General features: G+C 33.7%; 1 protein-coding gene across 1 annotated transcript; it reads left to right on the forward strand.

Moving 5' to 3' along the window:
* Positions 1-4,114: 4,114 nt before the first annotated feature.
* On the forward strand, positions 4,115-8,175 carry LOC120155712 (bidirectional sugar transporter SWEET17-like). Its single transcript, XM_039167198.1, is given in 7 exon segments — positions 4,115-4,225; positions 4,316-4,352; positions 4,426-4,636; positions 4,910-5,071; positions 7,081-7,131; positions 7,133-7,201; positions 7,939-8,175. Coding segments are annotated over 7 exon segments (690 nt in total). The 5' UTR covers positions 4,115-4,191; the 3' UTR covers positions 8,065-8,175.
* The last annotated feature ends 8,075 nt before the right edge of the window (positions 8,176-16,250 follow it).

A 16,250-nucleotide genomic window follows, 5' to 3' on the forward strand; every position in this document is an offset into this window, starting at 1 on the left:
TTTTCTATTCATTTGGGTAAGATGAATGTCATTACACTTTGCTAACTTTTATTTGTCTATGATTCCTACATATTTATGTTCAACTGTTTGTGAACAAAATCAAACAAAGTGCAAAAAATACGATAATATTACCTACTGTAAAGATCTCAATGATGTTTGGAACGTGTATCCTGATTTTAACGACCTAAATAATTGTTGGTCGATGATTCAACATGAAAAATGATTTATAATCAGGTAAGTTATATTTATGCCATATGTTTTTCCAGTTAAACAGGTGTTCATACATTGATTTATTAACAATTTATGTTTTTATATAGAAATACAATTACATATGTCCACATCCCTTCGACGCTGCTTCTTATTCGGAACAACAATGCTCTAGGTATGACACAAATTTATTCCTGCTTATGTGAATTTAGTTTCTTGTTAGTAAAATTGCACCTGATTAGTTTGATAATTGAAATTATTTATATATGTCCTTAGAAAAAGGTGGTAACATACGAGAGTATTTGGAAAATTTGTTGAAGGCGCCTAATGTTCCAGACTTAGTTAGAAATAACCCTTTTTCATCGGATTAATTTCATTTTGGGTACATTATTTGAACATTGTTATGTATAAATTTTTTGTGTTTGTATGTTTTGGTTTGATTATATTGTGTTTATATTTTTATTCGATTTAAAAAATACTAAAACATATAACAGTAACTATGTCTTATACAGTAAATATTCCATTTGGATGGGTTGTGCATAACAAAACAATCTATCTATCTCTCCATGTGAGTACTTTATTCTCATGTGACAAGTGTGACAACCCCATCAACTCACAACCCGCTTGGTTCATAATGCATGTTACTTGAATAGTATGAATCAATTATGCAATTTCAATGTTCAATTAAACATTGCATTTTATGTTCATTTCATATTTAATTGGAGTTTGAATTTAAATTTCAATATAAATTTCAGCTTCATTATAAATATTAGCCCGAGACTTTGTTCCATCCAAACAACAACTTACTCAATGGAAACATCGGGAGGTAACATCAAATTCTATTTCTAAGGTAACAACTTACCTTTTTCAAAACTTATTAACTTAGACAATATGCATGTTATCATTGATTATTCCTAATTTCCATTGTTATTTTTTCTAACTTTAAACGGGAAGGAAATCCCAACCATCGTAATTTTTCGTTAACAAGAAGGAAGATTGAATATATGAAGAATGCCTTTCGGATACTATCCATTTTAGCCAGCTCATTGAGATAGGTTAACCCTAAATCAAAACCATCTTAGCCAAACATATTTGATGTAGAAGCAGCTGTAGATTTAAAATCTCAATGATGATGCATTTGGTTCTCAAAATATGAAAGCGTCAGAAACGTTTCGGACGTATGATATGGGTGGTATATGGGAAATGAAACAAATGGAAACTAAAAATCCCAATAATTGAGGGCTACAACTTGTAATAATAATAAAAATAATTGAAGGGTACACGTGTATAAACTATCGATACTTTGCTAAATTAACAATGTAAACGGTAAAATTCTACACGTGCAATGATAATAAGCTTACGTGACAAGTGTCTCAACTTGTCATTTACGACTATTTTCATTATATCGGAGAACTTTTATCCGTTTACATTGTTAATTGTACCGGTACTTGTGCATTACGTGTGTATCTTCCATTATTTAACATTATTATTAAAAGATCTAGTGTTTAATTCTCGAGAATTTTGTGTTGCATTTTGTTGCATTATCCGTGTACCACCCAAATCATAAGTCTGAAATGCTTCTGATGCTTTAAATGTTTGAGAACCAAATGGATCGCCTTCGAGATTTTAAATATGCAGCTGCTTCTACATTAGCTATGTTTCTCTCAGATTGTTTCGGTTTACGGTTATCATATCTTCATGAGCTAGATTAAATGGATAATATTCAGAAGGCATTCTTCGCATATCCAGTCTTCCTGCTTGTTACTCAAAATTATGATGGTCGGGATTTCCCTCGCGTTTCATTTAAGTTGATTGCTCCGAATTTATAACGACATTTGATCTCTGAATCGTTATTGGTTGATTGGTCGGGCTTTTATATCCATATTTGCTTCTCTGTAAACAGATACATTTGAGGATTGTTATCCTATAAATACTAGTTATTAATGTATTTTATAACTGCTTGCAAATGTATCGAAACACATTATTAAAGAATCGTTTTCTACAATCTCCACAACAAAGTTTCCATAGTTAGAATTTCTAAATCGGTTAAAATTTGAGAAAACGGTAAAAATTTAAACAATCGATTAAATATAACAGATTGAAAATTGACACAACCGGTTTCTCTAATTTCGCCTATAAAGTATCGGTAACTTACAAACATGTATCAACACATAAAGTTTCCAAACATAAAGTTTCCAAAAAAGTGTCGATACATTATTAAAAGTATCGATCCTCAAAATATCGAAACCGATTATTATAAAGTAATAGGTAAAATATACCGTTTAATGAGAGAATAGGTAAAAAAATGTGTCGATATATTTATTAAAAGTATCGATCCCAAAAACATCGAAACCGATAATTTTAATGTAATAGATAAATTTACAATGTAACTGGTAGAAATATACCAGTTTTATGAGAAAATAGGTCTACATAATGTATCGACACTTTTTAAATTTTTGTCTATACTTTTTGTCCATAATGAATGACAAACTAGGTGTACGCATAAAGTATCGATATATTTAAAATTGTATCGATCCCAAAAACATCATAACCGATAATTACAATGTAATAGGTAAATTTAAAATGTAACCGGTAGAAATATACCGGTTTTATAATAGAATAGGTCAATATAATGTATCAACACTTTTTATATTTGTGTCGATACTTTTTTTCCAGAATGAATGACATACTAGGTGCACGCATAAAATGTTGATACATTTAAAATTGTATCGATCCCAAAAACATTGAAACCGATAATTATAATGTAAAGGTAAATTTACAAAGTAACCGGTATAAATATACCGATTTTATGAGAAAATAGGTCTACATAATGTATTGACGCTTTTTAAATTTGTGTCGATACTTTTTGTCCAGAATGAATACCGTTTATGTTATCCTTGGTTACATTTTAGGCGTTTACCTAATAGGTTGTGATAACAAATTAAGTAATTAACCTATTTTATTATATAAGCGGTACCTATTACGTTATATTTTACGTTATATAAGCACTACCTAATATGTTATTGTGCTTGATAATGTTTCCAATAATTAACCTATTTTATTATATAAGTGCTACCTATTATATTATATAAGCGATACCTAATATGTTATTGTACTTGATAATATTTATGGTTAAATGATATAACATAACCGGTCTAAATTTTAACCAGTTACATCATTTTTTAGCCCTTTTTTAACCGCCGCACAACAGAACCTCCCTGCAATCCACACTATAAACAACTCCTCTCCTCTCCCTCGTAAAAAATGTAAAATACATCACATATCTAAAAGGTATAATGCTAAAATTAGCCCCCAACATTAATCAAAATAATAATTTTGTCCCTTATTCTATATTTTGAACATTTTAACTTCTAACGTTTCATTTAAGGTAAAAATGACCATAACATTTGACATAATAACCACTTTATCCTTTATATTTTTCTTCGTGGCACTTTAACCCTCAACGTTTGATTTTAGGTTTAAAAGACCTATATTTTAGAGCGTTAATCATGTGTTAACTGGTGGCGAATCCATAAATATATTTTTTAGAATGGGCACATATGTATTACTAATAGAAATTTTTCGTATGGGGTAGGCATAAATAAAATTTCAAGATAGGTACAAATAGTAAAATGAACAACTAGCATAAAGAAATTTAGATTCCAAGGTCGCCCTGGAATACACATACGTCTGCCACTGGTATTAACTAATATTTTTCATTTATAAAGAAGTTTTTCTCCCAAAGTGCTCTAAAAAAATAATAGGAGCTAAAATGACCATTTTAATAAACGTTGGGGCTATTTTTGAAATTATTCCTATCTTAAATTATATAAGGTCTTTATATAATATGAATAAAATTATTCCATTTCTTTTAGGAAAAAAATAAAAGAAAAACAGTTTTTAAAAGTCAAGTACACCTATCTCCCTTCCAAGCTTCCTCATCTCTCATCATCTTTCCCAAAAACTGAATCTTCTTTCCCTAGAATGGAACAGTTGAGTTTCTTTGTGGGTCTTATAGGTAAACTTCTACAAAAACATCAAAAATCTTTTTGTATCCCATAATATACAGTTTCTCTAACAACTTGTACATATGTTCTTCTTCTTGCAGGCAATGTTATCTCAGTTCTGGTTTTTCTTTCTCCAGTGTAAGATCCACAAAAATCTAACAAATCTAAACCCTTTTTGCTTTCATTTAATGTATTTTTTTCCTTTTTGAAGAGGGACATTTTGGAGGATAGTAAAGCATGGATCAACTGAGGATTTCGAGTCTCTTCCATACGTTTGTACATTGTTGAATTCGAGCTTATGGACTTACTATGGAATCACTAAGCCCGGAGCTTATCTTGTTGCCACTGTTAATGGCTTTGGCATCCTGGCTGAAGCTGTCTATGTTGTTTTGTTCCTCGTATATGCACCAAGAAAGATGAGGGTAGATAAATATGTGTAAAACTAAAAGAATTTTACACAGATTTAAGATCGTTGGATGAGTAAAAATAGATGACTAAGATTACCGGTTGAAAATGAGAAGTTATTCACTGGAAAAAAGAAAAGAATCAATCTCAACTATTTATTTTCACTCATCCAACGGTTCTAATTCTTGCAAAACTCCTTAATTTTACATTGTGTAAATGGATACTAACCCCGAAATAAATTGCAAATCAAATAAATCAAAAGGTTTTTATTTTTATGAGTGAATTTGCAGGTGAAGACTGGGATTTTGGTAGGGATATTGGATGTGGGATTCCTAGCAGCAGCTGTTTTGGTTACTCGTTTAGCATTGGAAGGAGAATCTCGAATCGATGCAATAGGGTTTGTGTGCGCCGGCCTTAACATCATAATGTATGGCTCCCCTTTAGCTGCCATGGTAAGACCTTTTTATTTCATCTATAATATATCCAATTTCTTTCATTCATCCCATATTTTAATTCTCATCTTTTAAGATATCTATGGTAAAGTATACAAATGGTATTGTTTTGTTGAGTCCCTCGATTATTAAAAGTTATAAAATGGTCTTTCGACTATAGGGCATTGCTTTGTTGCGTCCCTCGACTATTAAATGCTATCAAATGTCACCTGACTATTCATATATTTCAAGCTCGTCTTTTTTCATTAAAAATTGACGATCGTCTGATCAGTACATTAACATGCTGACTGAGATATGATAGTCGTTTGAGATTTTAGGATCGAATTTTATCATATCTCAATGAGCATGTTAACATCCAGCTCAGATTGTCGACAATGTTTTAACAAAAAATGATGAGTTTGGAACATGAATAGTCATGTGGCCATTTTGTAACTTTTAATAGTCGGAGATTCAACAAAGCAACGCCTTATAATTAGAAGATCATTTTGCAACTTTTAATAGTTGAGGAACTCAACAAAATAACACCCTATAATTGGGGACCATTTGTATACTTTACACAAAAATGAAATATGGTATTGGAAACATAAATTCTTTATTTGTTTTTCTCTTTTTGTAAAGAAATTCAAACTATAGGTCTAACTTTTAACAATCTTATATACCAAGTTTTTAGAAAATTAAATTATGGTATAAATATGTGCGACGTTGCTTGCATTTGGCCCTCATGTTTTAGGGTCACGGGGACCATTTGCAATAATACTGGTAGTTCATCTATCCTTTCCTTTTCCGTTTTTATTTTTGAGTTGTACTTTCACTTTGTGGGAAAAATAATTAAAAAATTAAAAATATGAGAAAACAAAAATTAATTAAAAATACCATAAAAATATGAGAAATAAAAGCTATTTTGGTGATTAAAAAAAATTAATGATCAGAAAACCATGTCAATGGCTTTTTAAAATAAAATTAGTTTTAATTTTTGTTTAAAAATGATAAAAGATCAAAGCGTGATATATGGTCATTTTATGAAATAGTAACCTAATAGTATTTGTGATATTATATGAAACCTAATATTTAAATTTAACAAATTTAATACTCAAATTTGGTACCTTTTGATAAATCCAAGCTTGAATAATAAAAAAAATCATCTGTCCAAAGCTTAATCTAACTCATAAAAATCTAAGATAATTTTCCATACTAGTAAATAATTTTTCATTATAACAATAAAATATTGTTTTCATATACTAGTGTTCATAGAAAATATTTCGAGGAAAACATTAGTGAATCGACGATCAAATTCATATTTAATCATAATTATTTAAAATTCATTATCTTTATCATTTTATTTGTGATTATTGTTAAATACATTTTTAAAAAAAATATATTTTACATAGAATAATTTTCCCCACATTATAAAATTTTGAAAAAATCTAATATATCGTAAAATCTCTATAAATTAATAATGTCAGGACCACACAATTTTATTAATTTGAAGAGGTATTAATTAATCGATGAATTAATAATTTATTAATTTAAAGATTTTTTTTCCAATTCAACGAACCTACATTATTCTACATGAATAAAACATATATATTATATTGACTAATTGAATGATGTTGATGTACAACGAGACTAATTAAATATAATACATACTCCTGAAAAAGTTCATTGTAATACATACTTTTAATGCAATTTCATGTATGGTAAGGAAAGTTAGAGATGAAATACAATTAGATTTAAATTTTAAGAAGAATCAAACAACAATAAAATCATATTTTACTAAGTTTTCCTAGTTATATTTTTAATTTTATAGAATTTTTAATTTATAATATTGAAAGAACCATAAATTTATATAATTGTCTTTCAAAAAGTTATTATCTTATTAATTTATCGAAATTATTAATTTAAACCTTAGACCCAAGTCAGGATAAAAAATATTTTAAAAAATTATTAATTTATCGATTATTAATTTATAAAATTTCTACTATATATCAATCAGTGTACAATTGTTTCAGAAAACAGTGGTCACAAGCAAGAGTGTAGAGTACATGCCATTTTTCCTGTCGTTTTTTTCTGTTCCTAAATGGAGGAATATGGGCATTCTATGCATTCCTGGAGCAAGATATTTTCCTGGGGGTAATTTATCTCTTCCTTTTCTGTTTAATTAATCAAAAAACGTGATTAATTTCATTTTGAGAATTCAAATTCTTAAATTCGGATTTATTCTTTTAAAGGGAAAATGATGCAACCTGTATAATAAAACACATACAAATATAATATGGGTAAAGTACACAAATGGTCCCCATACTATAGAGTATCACTTTATTGAGTCCCTTTACTACTAAAAGCTATAAAATGATCCTTCGACTGTAGGGTGTTGCTTTGTTGAGTCCCTCGACTATTAAAAGATACAAAATGGTCACCTAGCTATTCATATGTTTCATACTTGTCCCTTTTCGTTAAAAAAATGTTGGTAATCTGAGCTGGACTTTAACATGTTGACTGATATAAGATAGTCGTTTGAGATTCTGATATCATTTTTTATCATATTTTAATCAACAAGTCAACATCCAACTCAGACTGTCGTCAATTTTTAACAAAAAATGACAAGTTTGGAACATATGAATAGTCAGATGATTATTTTGTAACTTTTAATAGTAATGGAACTCAACAAAGTAACACTCTATAGTCAGGGGACCATTTGTGTACTTTATCCATATAATATTTATAATTATTTTAAAATTTTATCTCAAATTTTAGTTTTATTTATAAAAATCATCATTATCTCAAATTTATTTTTATTTAGGTAAAGAGCATAGAATATTTAAAATTAATTTATTTTTATTTTACTTTGGGTGTTTGGTTGATTATAGGTACCAAATGGAATAGGTTTTGTGCTTGGAACAGCACAACTAATTCTTTATGCCATTTATAACAATGCAAGGCCATCAAACAACAGCATCTCACAAGGATTATTGGAACAAGGCTTGCCAAAGTAGCTTACATTATAATTGCAAATGAACTATCTTCCTACACATATATTGGATTGTTTTTATTTTTTATTTTTTATTTTTTTCTTTAATAAGAGAAAAGTTGATATTATGATTTGATATTAATTACTATGAATTTTCTTATTTTCTAATAAGGGTTTTCTTTATCGAATTACAATTATAAGAAAATATTACATTTTATATTAAAATTTTAAAAATAGTCATAAATCTCGATCATAAATAGTGGAGAATTGATGGAATTCGTTGAACCTTCTATGAAAGTTGAAAACTGCTTCTTCTTCCCCTTCCCTTCTTCATCTTCTTTATTTTACCCGCCATTTTCACTTCTCCAAGAGTGTACTCAACCCACTCCAACAATTTCCCAGATCTCGGCTCAATTCCAATTCCAAACCAACCAACACAGCTACCTTAACCAAAATCCTCAACCCACCAACCATATGGCTAGGTTTATTAGCCCCAAACTGACTCCGATGAAACAGATGGGTTCACCAACAAAACCGACCAAGCTTTACCGAGGTGTTAGGCAGTGTAACTGGGAGAAATGGGTCGCCTAGATCTGACTACTAAAGAACCAGACCCGTCTCTGGTTAGAAACTTTCGAAACGGCTAAGAAGGCAGGCTTGGGTTACGAAAAAACGGCCTATAAACTAAGAGGTTACTTGGCGAGACTCAACTTCCCTAACCTTTGCCACCACGGTTCTCACATTTGTGGCATTTTTAATGAGTATAAGTCTTTGCAGTCCTCTATTGATGCTAAGCTTGAATCCATTTGTGAAAGCTTTGAACAAGACCGAAAACAAGGGAACAACAAGAAGAAATCGTCCAAGGAAACAGTTGAGAACAAAAGCAAGGGTCAAGAAAAGGCTGTGAAGTTGGTGGACTCGTATTCGTCTGTCTCTAGTTCCGTCGGACAATGAGGTATCATCCATCAATCATTCCTTCTGCAACGAGAATCATTACTTTTAAGTCTTGGCCTTTGTCAAAATGTGCTCTTTTATTAGTAAATTTGTTGCGTTATTCATCACATTTTGAGGAGTCCATGTATATTTGATGAAATCACCTTGTTAGTTTATAAAAAAGGATTGTCCTTTTGAGGTCGTATTTTGTGTTTAACGGTCATTTCTTGTCTGAAATTAAGGTTGTTGTATGAAAATCTATGTGCATTAGGGAGTATTTCTTGTTTTGAAGTAACTTGGGATTTGATAGGTCATATTTCTTGTTATCCTTGAAAACTTAGGTCTCTCTGTTGATCTTTGGGTGTTTTCTCGAACCTCATGAAGATCGTGAAACTCTCATTATTGAACAACTCTATTACCGATGTGGGAAAGGGAAAGGGAAGAAGAAACAGTTTTCAACTTTGAAAAAAAAGTTCAACTTCCATCAATTCTCCATCATTAGTGATCGGTCAACGGCCAGGTAAGCTTTCAACGGTCCAGGTCAGCTTTCATCACCCAATTACGATAGTTAATGTTGAGTGATAAATTTGTTACAAATCGATAACATTAGTAACTAATTCATAACTTTTGAAAGTTCAATAGGAAAAATGAAAATTTACTCTAAGTTTATTGACCATTTATCAAAATATTATATCTAACAAAGTGATCAAGTTGTCAAAATTGTTTTTAAGTTTAAAAGGTATTTTCCTAATAAAAATGTGTATGTTTGATAAGAGAAAATCATAATGTATTGTTTGAGCTAGGTATACAGTAAATAAAACCCGAATCAAAGTCAAATTATGTAAGGGAAATGTTAAAGAACACCATCCCCAAAAAAAATGTTCATGTTGTCATATTAAAAAAGGTCTACAAAGAAAAGGTTTAGTAATAATCCCAAAGTAATATACCAAAAGAATAAAATAATAGATATGAATAGATAACTCGATAAACTTGTTTGTGAAATAAATTGAAAATAATAAGAAATTTGTGTTAAATTTCTTATTAGAGTTAAATTAGGAGTAAATCAAAGTCAAATACAAACCCAAGGCCATAATTTTATTAAACATCTTGAATTGAAGACCAATTTGAAGTTATTTGATAAATTAAGGCCAACAATTTTTAACCAATTCTAACTTAAGGATCTAATTGGAAGGGTATAAAGTTTGGGAATCAAGGATTTATCAAAATAATAAAAACAGAACCTAATCAACACAAATTAAGAATCTACAAGCCAATTTTTATTAAATTGTTTTGATTGAGGGGCCTAATTAAAATATGTCTGAAATGTCCATGCTTAAATCTAAGATCGAATTCAAATTTTATTACCTAATTTGGAAACCTAAAAAGATACGTGGCTAAAAAGACAATTTTCCTATTTCTCAAGTTAGGGCATGTATATATTAATGGGTCCGATCAATCTACGTGAGTGTGTAAAAAACAATATTGTTTTAGAGGTACTAAAAGTTATCCCCTACATGACACTACATAAGGGGAGTGTATAATGTCACGCCTCAGAACCTTCAAGCCCAAACTGTCGGAATATCAGAGTTAAGGTCTGACGGGTCGTCTGACCTTAGACGCTTCTTGACACTTCTTGGTCTTCTCTGCGACTAATTAAACCTTACCCAAGCCTAAGAGCATGCAAACTCACAAAGGTTGGAACCAAGCCCTCAAAGCTTCTAGGATTACGAAAGCTTTAACACCAACGTGGTTACTCCAAGCCACCAAGGTTGTATTATTGTGTGGAAGTGCAAACATAAGTGTGGGTACTCCTGGCCACCAAGATAGGCAACAACACAAAGAGAATAAAGAACAAATAACACTGAAAGTAGAGTAAATGCCTCAGAGCTTTATTACTCTCCAAAGATAATGAATGGAATGAATGAATACAAATGAGGAGGGGAGGCTCTCTATTTACAGGTGAGCCCCCTCTCAGTCAATGGCCTAGATCGATTTACATCAACGGCTAAGATTTGCCCAATTAATTACAAATCCCTTAATTCAAGGAAACCTAACCCAATTACATCAATTATGAGGATTCTTTCCTTGGATAGGTGTTCACACTGGATATGGTAAGATTCCCCCACAATATCTTCCTGATTTGTTATCTCTTGCCATATTTACCGAGCTCTTGTGTTTATCTTCGGATTTGATGCCACTTTCCTTTTCTGCACGACCAATGTGAACGGGTTCTATAGCATTCTCCAAGTGATGGGCCAAGTCTGGTGATATTGGAAAGCCCGATACTCTATTCTTGAAACTCTTTGTCAGACACTTACACCAATGTCTCGGACCAAAGTTCATAGCCTGTGATATTCTCCCCCACCAAAACTAGCGACGCCCTCGTTCTTACACTCGACGATCATGGGCGACATCACCTTGTATACTTTTCAACTCCTTGGCTTGTTGCGATCCTCCCATACGAACTGCTTGCCTTGGCTTCTTCCGCATGTAACTTCACGATCCCTCACCCCATACTTTACATCAACTTGGTTGCCTTTCAACGCCTCCACTTGCTCACGTCCCCCATAAGGGCTCGGCCTCCCATAAAGGTTGTGCTTGCTTCAGCTATTGCCGCCAAGTGATAAAATGGGCTAACACACCCACAAGTAACCCTCCGTCGTAGGAACCCTTTCCTACAAATCTTGATTTGTCTCGTATTAGACCTTCCTGGCCCTGTGGAAAAGTCTTGGATCCCCTCCAAACTTTGTTTCCTCTACGCTAAAAGTTAGGTCTTACTTGACCTATGCTCACTAAAGACAACAAATCAAACTAAAAAGAACACTAGAATTGTGTTGAGATGTACCTTCCCCTTTGATTTTGTTGGCATTTACTTAAAAATGCGTTAGCCCTTCTTACTCAATGAAGTCTGGCACTCCTTGCATCGAACCCTTGTCATTGGATTTCTTTGCGCCACCATGCATCAACACTCTCTCATGGAAAAGTTCGATGCCCCTTCTTGCCTCTTCCCTTCTAACACAAAGGTTGGAGCTCACCTCCCACCTTGTAAATAGCTAGTTTCTCCATGGTTGCCTTGTCCCTTAATGTCTTGGCCCCCTTCAACTTTGTCTAATAGTCTCTAAAGGACTATTCTTTACTTGAACATCCTCGGTAAGCCCCTTCTTTGACCCTTTTCTTATGATGGTCTCTGACGCCATGTTATCTACACGAACATGCTCGTCAAACTCCTTGGACATGGGTAACTTTTTCTGCACTTGTCTCTCACTCGCCTTGGCAGAAACAAACTTTATTGAGCCAAGTCTCAACACATCTTCTATCCTAGGTTCATCATCTTCTCTAGACAACTCGATCCTGGGCTTATCCATCACCTTGGATGACTTAGCTCCCCTTAGGTAATCTTGCAATACTTCTAGCATCTTAAGTTTGTGACCCTTCGTTTGCTCGACTCTTACCCTCACCTTAGCATCATTGAGACTTGAAATTATGCCAAGTCTGCACACATTTTCCTTAGACTCACCATCTTGTTCATCATTGAGTGGACTTTTTCTGCTACTCGAGGAACAACATTCCTCAACCTTTAACTTACCTTCATCACATATTCTCTTTTTGTTACCCTCAACTTTTGGCTTTGCTTTGGAAGTCTTGCTCTTCTTGACTCCAAATTCTCTGATAGACTCGGCGGTTGTCAAGGCTTTATACAACTCATTGACTTCCCTTCACTCCAACACTTTCTTCGCCCATGGCTTCAATCCGAACATGAAGGTGAAGAACCCATCTTCTTCAGTCAAACTCGAGACTTTGAGCATGAGTTTTATGAATCGGCTCACGTACTCCTTAAGTGTCCCTTTATGCCAGAGACGCCTCAACTTGGACCACGCCTCCATCCTGGCATATTGTGAATGAACTTGTTCACTTTGCACCCTCAGCTTGACGGCTTTATGTGTCGCTATCGCATCGGTCTCTTTCTGTGCTTGACTGCTTTGACACTTGTAGTCTCGTCACATCTCGATCCTGGGTTGACTACTTGAGAACTTGTATTCGCACCATGCTTGCTCTTGGATTCGACTACTTTGGAACATGTAGTCTAACCAAGTCTTTCTCCTGACTTATTTACTTGGACGCTCGAAATTGCATCGATCTTTCCTCTAGGTTTGACTGCCTCAACATCAACAGTCGCAACTTGTATTATTTTTTTCTTGACCGTATTGACCCCTCAATCAGACCAAGTCTTTTCCCTGGCTTGGTAGCTTTAGCACTTGCAACCACTCCAATTCCCACTAATTCTCCTTCTCCCACCCTCTTCAAGATGATTGAAAGGCGACGCTTCTCAGGACATCATCTAATCAAATGAGGACCATCATAGAAGTAACACTTCATCTTTTCCTTGCTCACCTTCTTATTACACTGGACTTAGCCTTGACATTATTTCTCGATGGCTTTCCTTACCTACGAACAGTCGATGGCTCATCTTGGCCATTCGAAGAGCTTTCTCTACCATCTCCTAGCTGCACCTTTTCTCGGTCTCCTCCACTATTGCCATCATCCCTGGGCATGGGCCTCGATGACACAATACTACTTGTCTTGTGTCCCACAAGCTTGATCAACTTTTCAGCTATAATTATGGCCTCCGAAAGTCTCTGGGCATCTCCTTGCTCTCCCCCGAGCATTACTCCTGGTCTAAGTTCTTCCAAGAAGGTCTTGAGCGAACCCCATTCACTCATTGATCCCATGCATATGAGCATCTCCTTCTTGAGCTCATTCACCTCATTTCTTAAAGTCATCACCTCTACTTCCTGGGCATTACTCCCTCGAACCATCTCCAACTCGTTGAGAACTCGGTGTGTCTCATCCTTGTTCCTGTCCTCCATGGGCTTCAATTTGTCAAGGCGGGACTCTATACCACCCTGGGTCTCCTTGGTTTCTTCCTCGGCTTTTTCAAGTCTCATGACATTTTTTTCTACGAATTTGAGATCTGCTTCAATTTAATGAGCCTCTCTACATGGAAAGCCAAACCTTCCAACAAATAAGCCCATTTATCATAGATTGGCAGTTTCTCTTCTTGTTCTTCATCAAGACTCTTATCGTCTTCATGAGTGAATGTATTGTCTCGCTCGAACATGCCTTGAGCTTCACCCTTGTGCTTCTCTACCTCGAGATATAGTTCCTCCTGGTGTGTTTTCAACGGCCTAAGAATTTCTTGCGAACTTGTCATGGCTTCCCCATGATTGGACACCGACGATGCTTTCAAGCTCATCAGACTTTTTTCTCGTCTCCTACCATGGCACTCTTTGCCTTTTCGTGCGGAAACTTCTTTTCTCTTGTGCCCCATCTCAATTAACTTTTCCACGAAGTAGCTCAATTTACCCTTGACTAGCTCGAGCGCGAATCCTTGCTAACTCAATTACCAAAGTAAATTGACTGAATAGTAAGAAAATCAAGCTTACCCAGTTTTGCACCTTTCACCAAACACGAATGAAACGATTATTGTTTGCCCACAACGACTCACTCTGATACAACTTGTCACGCCCTCAGAACCTTCAAGACTAAACTGTCGAAATATCAGAATTAAGGTCTGAAGGGTCGTACAGCCTTAGACACTTCTTGGTCTTCTCTACGACTAAGTCAGCCTTACCCCAAGCCTAGTAAGCATGCAAACTCACCAAGATTAGACTATTGTGTGGAAGTGCAAACACAAGTGTGGCTACTCCTGACTACCAAAATAGGTAACAATACAAAGAGAATAAAGAACAAAGAACACTGAAAGTAGAGTAAATGCCTCAGAGCTTTATTACTCTCCAAAGAGAATGAATGGAATGGATGAATACAAATGAGGAGGAAAGGCTCTATATTTATAGTTGAGCTCCCTCTCAATCAATGGCCCAGATCGATTTACATCAACGACTAGGATTTGCCCAATTAATTACAAAATCCCTAAATCAAGGAAACCCAACCCAATTACTTCAATTATGAGGGATATTTCCTTGTATAGGTGTTCACATCGGATATGGTAAGATTCCCCCATAATATCTTCCTGATTTGTTGTCTTTTGCCATATTTACCGAGCTCTTGTGACCATCTTCGGAGTTGATGCCACTTTTCTTTTCTGCATGGCCAATGTGAACGGGGGCATAACATTCTCCAAGTGATGGGTCAAGTCTGGTGATCTTGGCATGCTCGATTCTCTATTCTTGAACCTCTTTGTCGGACACTAGCACCAATGTCTCGAACTAAAGGTCATAGCCCATGACAATAAGAACTAATTGTTCAGGGTTTTCATTATTATTTCCATTTCCAATTTTTTAGACTTTAAATTTTCTCTTCTCTATGATTTTTACCACAATCGGAAAATGGAAAATTTACCCATATATCACTAAAAAATAGTTAATTACCAAAATAACATCCATTGGTCATTATTTATCGATTTAGTACTCATTTCTTTAACATGGTAAGAAGGTGTGTTATGTAGAACACGTCTTGCCTAGGTGGCATTCCACTCAACAAAGATGTGTTATGTAGAAAGCTTTTTTCTGCTTATGTGGCATTCCACCTAGAAGGTTCATTATGCATAACGTGCTTTCATGGTATTTTACCCGCCTAACCTTCTTCCCGCCCCCACTCCCCCCATTTCTTTCTCATTCTCTCCCCTTTTTCTTGCCTCTTTCCCTCCCTTAATATCTATATAAACCCCTCCCTCTCCTTACAAATCAAACAATAAAAACTTATTATACGTATATTCTTTCTTATATTCTACTATAAACATTAAAAAACGTTTGAGTTGTGATTCGAGGTGTAAGTATTTATTTATTACATTTAATAAATTTTATTTATTTAAATTTTTATTAATTAATTTTAGATACTATTTTTTAACTGTGTGCAGTTAAAAATAGATAATATGTTACAATTGGATGCAAATTATATTTCGACTAATCAACCGAATTTTGTAAGAATATATTATAAATTTTATTTAATACATATTTAATTATTATTTAAATTTTGTAATATTTTTATTTAATATTTCAATTTTTAATATATAATTTTTTATCAATTAGCTTAATGATTGTATTTTAGAAGTATTTATTCGTAATACTAAGATACACATACCCCATCGTATTTGAGATTACTTAAGACAAGGAAAAATTGGGTATGTATCTCAGATAATTGGAGGCTGTAAACTTCAACGCACCTTCATTTTTGCACTAATCAAGAGATGAAGACCAAAGACATACACATTTCATCTTCTGTGTGAGGAATGCACCATTACTTTGGAGGATGTTTCAA

This window comes from Hibiscus syriacus, unplaced genomic scaffold (assembly GCF_006381635.1).
Source record: "Hibiscus syriacus cultivar Baekdansim isolate YM2019G1 unplaced genomic scaffold, ASM638163v2 tig00111206_pilon, whole genome shotgun sequence".
NCBI classification, from domain to species: Eukaryota; Viridiplantae; Streptophyta; class Magnoliopsida; order Malvales; family Malvaceae; genus Hibiscus; species Hibiscus syriacus.